At 40.3% G+C, this 10911-nt stretch overlaps 1 protein-coding gene across 1 annotated transcript in view; it reads left to right on the top strand.

Moving 5' to 3' along the window:
• Nucleotides 1-355: 355 nt before the first annotated feature.
• The window catches only part of ABHD3 (abhydrolase domain containing 3, phospholipase), a 41201-nt gene continuing 30645 nt past the window's right edge, over nucleotides 356-10911 (top strand). The window contains exons 1-3 of the mRNA XM_077778213.1: nucleotides 356-637; nucleotides 1184-1347; nucleotides 2356-2538. Of these exons, the coding sequence (XP_077634339.1) occupies nucleotides 476-637; nucleotides 1184-1347; nucleotides 2356-2538 (509 nt within the window). The 5' untranslated portion in view covers nucleotides 356-475. The remainder of the gene's footprint in view (nucleotides 638-1183; nucleotides 1348-2355; nucleotides 2539-10911) is intronic.

Here is a 10911-nt window from a genome sequence, read left to right as displayed (position 1 = left end):
AAACTGCTAGTTTACAGTAAGGATTCACTGAAACCCACCGCCTTGCGTAATAGTTCAAGGTCACGGGGGCTAGTGCCCGGCCCCAGACCCGAATGCTCACTTCCAGGCCCATTCCCTTCTCCAAAGTCGGCGCTCGCTCCCTCCATACCCTTGGGGCGGGGTAGGAGTTGGGGAGGGGGGTCACCCAGGCTGCCTCGGCAAGACCGGGAAACCGGGTCCGCCACCGCACGGGGGCCGCGCTTGGTACCGCACCTCTGGAAGGTTCCTGACTGGCTGGGGGGGGGGGCGGTTCCAGAGAAGCCGAGGCGGAGCCGGCGGCGTCTGGCAGCTATGTTACGCCTCCCGGGGCCGCCTGGCCGCGCCCGCTCGCGGAAGCGGCTCTCTACAGGGTAAGAGGCGCTTTGGCCGAGGGTCGGTGGCAGCGCCGCGCCCGCTTTCGCTGGCTCCCGGCTGGCTGGCCACCCGCCGCGGAGCCATGCAACACTTAGCTATGGACCTGCGGATGCTGTCCCGGGATCTCTCCCATTACTTGGAGCACCAAGTCCGGGTTGGGTTCTTCGGCTCGGGAGTGGGTTTATCCCTGATCTTGGGCTTCAGTATTGCTTACGCCTGCTATTACCTGAGCAGCATTGCCAAGGTGAGCCGGGGGTTGGCATGGGCGCCGGGGCTCAGGGCCGCGGGCGGCTTTAGCTGGGGGGACAGCAGCCGGTGAAGCTGGAGCTGCCGCTGCAGGGGCAGGTGGCTGGGGTCGTCCTGGAGGCTACCGTGCTGCTCCCGAGTTGTCGCCCTTTCCCCGGCATCTGATGGACACCCTTTGAACGCGCGCGGGAAAGCGGGCGAGCCCGTGTCCGCGTGTCTGTGCGTCCAGCCGGGGTCCTCCGACTGCAGCCAGGACCCAGCTGACCTAGGCGCGGCGGCGCTGCCCTGTCACCATTCGCAGGGCTGGCAATGCCGTAGCACTTCTGAGAAGGACTCCCTTATCTCAGCTCTCGCCTTCTCCTTGAAGGGTTTGGGAAGTCTCCCTTTAAGTACGTTGTGACTGCGAATTATTGGTGTCAGGCTTCTAGAAGGAGATGTGATCGGAGGGAACGCGCGGGCGAGGGACGAGTCTGCTCGTTTCTGGTTTACGGTTGGCAGAAACTTTGTTCTGGACCCCTCACTATAATACCGGCTTTCCCCACAGAAGCCCCAGTTAGTGACCGGGGGTGAGAGTTTCAACCGCTTCCTTCAGGACCACTGTCCTGTGGTGACAGAAACGTACTACCCCACGGTCTGGTGCTGGGAGAGTCGAGGACAGACACTCCTGAGACCTTTCATCACTTCCAAACCCCCGGTGCAGTACAGGAAGTAAGTATATTTCCATTTTCAGTCATTTCTGCAAAACCACAGGGTTTTTCCTTTATACTCCCAGTTCTTGGCTAACCTCTGGTTAGTAAACAAATAGAAAAGAAAGGAGGAACGAAAAAGGAAGGTGTGCCCCCCCCCCCCCCGCACACACACACAGCTGCAGGAGAATATTCAGGTATTGCCTTTCACCATTGTTTTCGTGTGTGCCTTGATGTAAATGGTTTGTTTCTAGAGAAGTGTTTGGGGGTTACTCTTTTCCAGTTTGGCATGCATCTCTCCCTAAGGACCTAGATCCTTTGATGATGTGCACCAATTCATTGATGCTGGGAGTGAGGATGGGGTCTAGAAGGATGCCAGTCTTGTAAAAGGACTTCATATTAATAAGCAAATGGGTTCTTGATGATAATGTCCTTGAGATGTTAAAGATACGGTCTAGAATTTATCAGTTACCCAGAGATTTAGATGGTACCTAATATTAATTTCCCTGAGTCATCTAGTCCTTCTGGAGTTCCTTTTGTTGCCTGGAACTTGCACTATTTGTTTGAGAAAAACCCTTAAGTTCATAATACTATGTGAGAAATACTTTAAAATATTTAAGAATACTCTGTGGGGAGACTGCCTTGTTAAGTCAAAAGACCAGAGCAGTGATCAGATCAGCATTTTACTTATTCAATTCCCTATTGAATTATTTGGGTGACCTCAATCAAATAGGGGTTGAATGCTGGGCATTTTAGAGTAATGAGGAGATGATTAAGATAAATATTTGAAGTACTTAGAAGTTCATTTTTATATGCTACCCTTTTGTGATATTGCTGGAAATACTTCATGGTACTAATGTCATATCATTCTTGCAATAAAAGAAAGTGATGTAAGTGTGTGTGTTAGTGAATGCTGGAAAGAAAACTTCTTTTCAAATGACCAAATCATGTCATATATTTATAAAATTAAGACACTGATATTAAGACATGACTTGAAACATTTAATGAGTATGTCCTTTATTTCTGTCAGTGAACTTATTAAAACTGCAGATGGAGGACAGATTTCACTGGACTGGTTTGATAATTGTAACAATAAGTTTTATATGGATGCCACCACCAGACCTACTATCTTATTGTTGCCCGGCCTCACTGGAACAAGCAAGGAATCATATATCCTTCATATGATCCATCTTAGTGAAGAACTGGGATACAGGTACCAGTAAAAGATTTATTCCATTTTTCACTTAATTTGCTCTATATGAAGCACAAACCTATCTACATGTTAGTTTCAGAAATACTTGTTATTTCTTGCATGGATTAAGCTATTCCCTAGATTATTATTTTTCTCTGCTTCCTCTTTTGCTTTTTTTTTTTTCCAGGAAGATGCATAACAATCACCTCACAGGAAATAGCATTGAGCATAGTAGGCACTCAGCAGATTTTGCCTGAATGAATGAATGAAATGAGTATCACCTAGGAATTGACATAAGACCCAGGTCTGAGGAGCAAGAGGCCCATTGAAGGGAGTGCTATGGAAAATAGCCATTACAAACCACTGAGAGAGCACATGGTGACCATCATGTCTCATTCTGTATTTGAGCCCTGAATGCACTAATCTTATCTCATTGGCTCAGATCCCAAATGTAAAAAATATTCAGAATCAGCTTGTAGGTGATCCTTATTTTTCCAAAGGTGATCTGTGCATCTTCTGTCCATCTGAGTTTGTAGGTGTACATGACTAATGTCCAATTGATGATGCCACAGCATTTGAGTAGCCATTATTCAACTCAGCCACCAAGTACAATTTAATTGTTTGCAACTGACTTAGCAACTTTAAGTTTCAGGTTCAGTTCTAAAATCTTAAAGCAGAATCATTGTGAAAAGTACTGCTTTTTTGTGTCTGCCTTTTTTAGCTGATAGTAATTATTGTAATGGAACACTCTGAGTTGCATTTAAAGTAGAGTTGTATCTTTTGTTAAACTTGGAACACTCTGTGTGAAAAATTGATGTGGAGTTTATATTAATAAAAACATTTTTATATAAATGGGGAAATGCCATAAGAACTAATTCAATTTTCACAAGTTAACTCTGAGCTTTTACAGATAAAGCCTGTTTTGCCCATGAAATGACAGTCTCTCAGATGTTTTGGTAGGTGTTCCAGAATTATTGTTCCAATGAAACTTGCACTAATAGCAAGAATTCATCATTATTCCATGTTTAGCACCATCCAGTTAGGTGTGAGGCTTGATTCCAATTTTTTGATAAAACTTAGTCATGCTTAAAAAGTATAGATCATAAAGCCTTTCGTACACATTTAAGTTGTTGATTCTGTACTTGGCCTGAGCTGTCTCTCAAGACTTAGGAAGTGCTTTAAAACCAATGTAGTTGAAACTCAATTTAAATCTCATAAGCCCCGGAGTTGCCAGTCCACAAATCCTTTTCCCACCCCTTGTAAAAGTTGCTAAATTTTATGACTATGACTATCATTACGCTGTACTTCAAAGCTTCAAAGCTCTAGCTCCCCTAAGGGCTAAAATCTCTCTACTATTTAGAAATTTTGTGAATATATGATAAAAGGAAGATTTTATGCTACATACAGAGTTGTGAGAAGTTGTCTTTGCCACAGGAGCCTAGGAGAAGGGAAAGGTAGACCAAGTCAATGACAGCTGCTTGAAGACCCAGCTTATTTGGGTATAGGACACTCTAACAGTGAATTAGATAGACTGGACTTGAAAGTAGCAGAGTCCATGAATAAGCAGTGGTCAGTAAACTTTTCAGTGGCCTTTGGACCTATTCCCATTTGTTTTTAGTTATGAGGGATGGATGAATCTAAGTTGAGGAGGGTGTATCAGTTAGCTTTTGCTGTATAACAAACTATCTCCAAATTTAGTAACTAAAAACAACACCATTGTTTAGCTAAAAGCAACCACCATTCTGCTCACAATTTTGTGGCTCGAGAATTTGGGCTGAGCAAAGCTTGGTGGTTCTCCTGGTCTTGGCTGGATCATTTGTGCATTTGAGGTCAGCAGCCAGGACAACTCCCTGCATGGGGGCCCTGAGCAGGGATGACTCCTCTCAGCTCCATGTGTCCTCTCATTCACCATCAGGCTCACTCTGTGTTTGTTTATTTAGTGGCAGAGTGTTCCAAGAGTGCAAAAGCAAAAGCTGCAAGGCTTCTTGACACTCAAGCTAAGAACTCTCAGGATGTTGCTTCTGCCACATTCCAGTCAAAGCAAGTCATGTGGTCAGCCCAGAGTCAAAGGGTAGAGAAATAAACTCCATCTCTTGATAGGAAGGCCTACAAAATAGTTTTGCATCCTACCACAGATAGCAGGGTAGTTCCAAAGACCACTGAAGTCAAAGAAAAGATCTGGAACTTTGGCATGAGGCTTGCTTTGAGTCCTTTGAGGCTGTGTAATATAGGGGTGTGTGTGGGGTCTTTGGAGCTGGTCCTAGGTTCAAATGGTAGAACTTCCAATTACTGAGAGACCTTGGCAATTAATTTTTAACTTCCTCAATTACAGCTTCTCACTTACTACAGAGAGTTTACATGAAATAGAATATGTAAAGTACTTGGTTTAGTGACCTGAACAAAGTGGTCTTTAATAATGTTTCCCTAGGGACACCTGGGTGGCTCAGTCAGTTAAGCGTCCGACTTCAGCTCAGGTCATGATTCCACAGTTCTTGGTTTCAAGCCCTGCATCAGGCTCTGTGCTAACAGCTAGCTCAGAGCCTGGAGCCTGCTTCACATTCTGTATCTCCCTCTCTCTCTGACCCTCCCCTGCTCACTCTGTCTGTCTGTCTCTCTCTCTCTCAGAAATAAATAAAAAACATTAAAAAATTTTTTTTTGAAGTTTCCCTAATCAGAGTAGAACACTTGATAATTTAAAGAGCAAGTACAAGCAAACCAACCTCTTGGGAAATATAAACACCTAGTTTCCTTATAGGAATGCTTGGATTGTGTCATTATGTCTCTTATACGATAGAGTTTCAAAGGCAGTATGAAAACTCCAATACCTTGGGGGTGTATTTGCCTTCAGGCCCCAGTTACTATCTTCTGGAAGGTTTAATGTATAGGGAGACTCGTGTCAGGTAACCAGGGAACTGTTGCTGCTTCACTGATGAGATATGCCTTAAACATTAGGGAGAACTTAACTCCTGGTATATGAATAAGTGTAACTGAAGGGTTTACTATTGTTGTTAAAAAATTTTGTTTTTCCTGTATCTTAAAACTGAGAGACACACAGAACTTTACTGTTAAGATTCACCAATTCAGAATTAAGAATGGATGGGATAGGAACTGAGCTAAAGTTCATTTAAGATAATTTTGAGCAAAGGCTTTACTAAGAAGTCAAATTGAATTCAAAGGGGAATACATAGCCTCCCTGCCTGTTCACCTTCATTGGCCAAACACAGTATGTATTCCTTGGATAAACTTGTCCCTAAGGAGGAGAAGAGAATTTCTGAGCCAGATAGCCCTAGTCATTCTTCCAAATTTTATCAATCAGATAAGCCCTCCATTTCCTGGAGAATGAGTAAAGTAAGCAAGGCCAAGAGTGTGTTTAGAGAGAAACTTCCCTCATAGAAATCAGAGGACTGGAGAAAAAGTTACACCCCTATGATTGATAAAGTAGTTAGAAATCCTATTCATTCATTCAAGATTTGTTTTTTAAAAAAACTTCTATTTGGTAACACAGCCTAGTAGATATTATTTTATGTTCCTTAATAATATGTTTTCTTAAGTCTTGTTCCCATTGTCTGAATTAAATTTTAGCATGACTATTAAAAAAAGGGAGTAAAGCAGTAATAACTCTGAGAACATCCAAATCATCTTTTACTTTGACCTCTTTTATTGAGAGCCTTCAATAAAAGTATTTTGTTCCACCCCCAACTAGTATTAAAAAGAGTGGCCCATCCAGAATTATATAATAATAAGTCCACTGAAATCTAGGTCAGTCATTAAGTATTTTTATCAGAACCTATATTCCCAAAGAGCATACAGTCTAGTTGAAGCGACAAAGAGCATGTATGAAGTATTTGGGAAGAAATGCATTAAGAGAAGCAGGATTGGCTACAAGTAACAGAAAACTCAAAATAACAGCGACTTTAAGAAGATACAAGTTTATTTCTCTCTCATGAGAAGTTGATTTCTCTAAGAAGGTAGACCACGGCTCTACAGCCTGTAGCAGGAAGTGTTGCTTCATAGCCGATGGCTGCTCTAGCTCCAGCTATCACATCTATATCCCAACACCCAAGAAGGAGAAAAAAGACTAGAGAGTGCACCATCTTCCTTTAAGGATGCTTTCCAGCAATTGTGCACACCACTCTTGCTTGTATCATATGAGCCTGCTCTTCCTCAGCCACAAGAGAGGCTTGAAAGTGAAATTTGTATTTTGAGCAGTCCTATACTCAAGTGAAACTGGGACATTCTGTGACTGAGGAAGAAGAGGAGGATGGATACTGGGAGATAGCTGGCATCCTCTAGTACTTCATGGTCAGAGTTGCAAGTGCCAGGATTCTGGAATATCAGACACCAAGTAAGACATTTTATGGAGGGAAGGAATAGGTCAGAAGTGCCAGAGGCAAACGAAAGGGCAAGGAGAATGAAGACAGATCAAGCAATACTGGAGAAGATTCAGCAGAGCAATGAGGAAGGAAGCCCAACTACTGAGGGCGAAGATGACCTCAGGAGACAAGAGTGGGGTGGATCACATCTCTTTTAAGTTTGACAGGGGAAGGAGGGAAACAGGAGAGGATTTGGAAAAGAGCAGAAGGATTAATGGAGGGATGTTTCAAGATTGTGGCTGTTTGTCTTGAGAAATTTCTTTCTTAATGCATGTTTTACTATTATTTCCTTATTGTTTTTCTTGCTGCATTTTTAAAACCACTTACAGAAACCACTGACTTTTTAATGTAGTTTAACAGGATTAAGATCTTTCAAGGGAGAATGCACCTAATGGTAGCAAGGATGCCATTGTCCATCATTTATATTTTTGGAGAAACTTGAAGTGGGAGATGATTTAAAAGCAGTTAAAATGTAACTAGCTTTTACATGTCCTTTTGCTTTCCAGTTTAGATTTTGGATCTGTGCATTTTGATTTAGGTCAACTATCACCAGTAGCTACTAAGCTTTAGATGACACTTAGCTTTTCCTGCAGTATCAGAAGGGCACTGGGAGGTCACCCACTGACTCTTCCCGAGGGAGGAAGGAAGGGGAGGCTGAACTAAGGAAAATGAGGCATGAAACAAAAGGGCAAGTTCTGACTACTCCCCAGTCTAAAAGCAGTACCTTAGGTAAGAAGTTATTTTAAATTAACACCAGAATATTTTTATCCAAAAGTACTTTTATAAGTTTTTGTTGTTAAAACAATTTGGCTTTTAAAGTTTTGAGAATGAGTTCAGTTAACTGATTATTCATGAGACTGGCTAGATGAAATCATGCATAATGGAAAGCTAGCCTATTTAATGGTATTTCTGGAAAAAGTTAGGGTGGATACTGACAAGTAGTCTCATTCCCTAGGGAACTAATTGTTAGATGTTCCTGTTAGATGTTCTGTTATACAGTGATTCACAAAGTTTCAGCAATAAAGTTTTTTTTTTTTTTTTTAAATCAGAGCTGACATGCACTCAAAGGATACTCTGTGTTCAGAGCACTCAGCACTTGTCTTTGGAAAAAGAGACTTTAATGTTTCGAGCTTAGATATCCTAGGGCTACAGAGTGAGGTGGTTAAGTGGATTATTGAGTCAGGACAACTTGGATTCAAGTCCCAGCTCTTTTAAACTCTTTCCGTGTATCTACAGACAAATTGTTCAGTCACTCTGCACCTCAAGTTTTCTCATCTATAAAGATAACTATACCTCATAGGATTGCCAGGATTACATGTGTATATATGAAGAATGTTGTCCCCCAGTGAACACTTTAAAAAGTATTAGCTTTTTTTTAAAAAAGTATTTTTAAAAATATTAGCTTTTTTTCTTTAAAGGAGTGAATTATGACTTTGGCGTAAAGAAGAGTCACACTCTTTTAGTCTGGTCGGATAGAAATGAGGTACTTACCACCTGGGCCCTATTACCAGGCAAGAAACCATCCCAGGAGGGCCCAGTGTGCCTGGCCAGACAGTGAGTGGTGCAGGGAGAAGGTAATGCCTAGCTAAGGTGGAGTAGCCACTGGAATCTATATCCTGGAACACGTATATACTTCTGACTCCAGTTTGGGTCATAAAGCTGTCAGCAGTGATCTGTGACACTGAAATAATTCCTGTTAGTTCCTACTATTAATGTAGAGCACTTTTATTAAATAGTTCTTTAGTTGACACAATCTACAGAAATACCAAAGAGACCCAGCTAGAATTCAAGTGAGTAAGATAATATCTGAGAACATCAGAAAGCAACTGAGTCAATGTTAGGGAAAATGGGATAGTTGGGGGCCGGGAAGGTGGTGGAGAAGATTCCAATAAACTGTAATGAGAGATCCCAGAAGAGAACTTAATGCTAGTTGTATAAGATTTTCAGCTTCCAGGGCACGTGGGTGGCTCAGTCCGTTAAGCATCCGACTTCAGCCCAGGTCATGATCTCACAGTTCGTGGGTTGAAGCCCCGTGTTGGGCTTTGTGCTAACAGCTAGCTCAGAGCCTGGAGCCTGCTTCTGATTCTGTGTCTCCCTCTCTCTCTGACCCTCCCCTGCTCATGTTGTCTCTCTCTCTCTTTCTCTCTCTCTCAGAAATACATAAAACATTTAAAAAAATAAAGATTTTCAGCTTCCTCACATGAAGGATAACTTTGACTTTTTCCTCTTGTGGCTACTGGTTTTGAAATATTATACCTAAAAAGTGAATTGCACTAATTATGAACTTTTTTTTAATTCATAGAGGCCACTCAGAGCTTATGATCAGCAAGAGATAACCAGAATTGCCATTTTGATTTACTGTTAATTAAATTTAGCTTTGTTGAGTGCCTGCCACTGATAGGCCCTATACCAGGTGCTATATTGAAGTTATTTTATTTAACATGTACCTAATTCCAACAGATGTATTATCATACTCATTTTACCAACCAAAAACAAAATTACAGTGTTCATAATTTCACCAAAGTTTTACAGTTAGTGTGTGACAAGGTTAAGCTTCAACTGTAGAGCCTTGTTACAGATAAATGTATATATATATATTTTTTTAGGATCTTTGAAATATTGCTCCTTCTTCAAAACTCTCCTTTACTCAGATGTCTCAAGCTCTTGGCTTGGGAAACCTAGCTCCTCAAATCCCATGATTATTGCCTATCAAGATAATATAGATCTATAATATCATAGGACCCTGTTTCATCAGAGAAATTCAACACATGATAGGGAAACAAGTCATGTTTCCTACTCAGGAAATAGATTTTGTAGGGAAAGAGTTGAAACAAGAGAAGGGGGTTCTTGAATTATGGATTAAGTTTCAATGTTCTCCATTACTATGTGATAATCAGGAGTTGGGTATGTAATACAGTCAATAATATATTCCTGTTAATTATTGTGTTTGATTTCTGATGCTTTACATTCTAGAAAAAGGTACATGAGTTACACATTAATCTGATTTAATATCTTTATGACATTAGTGAAGTCAAAAATGTTTACGTGTTATCATTTTAAAAAATAATATGTATTATGCTATTGGGTATAGTGTTGTATAAATGTAAATTAGGTTAAGATAGTTGATAGTGTTATTCAGATTCTTTATATCTTTACTAACTTTTTTTGTCTCATTGATAGAAGGATGTTGAAATCAATTATGATTATGGATTTTCTGTTTCTCCACTTAATTGTCATTTTTGCTTCATGTATTTGGAAGCTGTGTTATTAATCATAGATATATTTATGATTGTTAGTCCTCCTATGAAATAACTCTTTTACCATTATGAAATGTCTTTCTTTATCTCTGGTTGTAATGTCTATCTGATATTACTGTAGCCATGCTAGTCTTCTTAAACTTAACATGTACATTTTTTTTTATACTTCAACTTTCAAAGTATCTGTATCTTTATCTTTAAAGTACGTTGCTTATAGACAGCATATAGTTGGGTCTTGCCTTTTTTGTCCAATCTGACAATTTCTTGATTTTATTTGGATTTTTAGTCCATTTACATTTAATGTAATTATTGATATGGTGCATATTGGTTTACCATTATAGTCTTTGCTTTCTGTTTTGTTGTTGTTGTTTATTTTCCTAGCATTTCTCTTTCTTTCTTTTGAGACTCTATTTGTCTTTTTATCAAACTTGGAAAAAGTTTGGCCGTTATTTCTTCAAATATTTTTCTGCCCCATTCTCTCTCTCAGCTCTTTCTGGGGCCACAGTTACATACATGTGTGTTAGATCTTTTGATAATGTACCACAAATCACTGAGGTTCTATTCATTTTCTTAATCTTTATTTCTTTTTCATCTTTATATTAGAACTATAATTTGCAAATCAAGTGAATTTTTTATTTCATATATTTTTCTGACCTAGAATTTTCATTTTTAATAGGTTTTATTCCTCTGCTGAGATTTCCTATTTTTTCTATATTACAAGCTTATTTTCCTTTTATGTCCTTGAACATAGTTATATAGCTGCT

Source organism: Crocuta crocuta, unplaced genomic scaffold (genome assembly GCF_008692635.1).
Source record: "Crocuta crocuta isolate KB4526 unplaced genomic scaffold, BGI_CrCroc_1.0 scaffold26, whole genome shotgun sequence".
NCBI lineage: Eukaryota > Metazoa > Chordata > Mammalia > Carnivora > Hyaenidae > Crocuta > Crocuta crocuta.
Note: the sequence above shows the minus strand (reverse complement) of the source record. Positions and strands in the feature narration are given on the sequence as shown.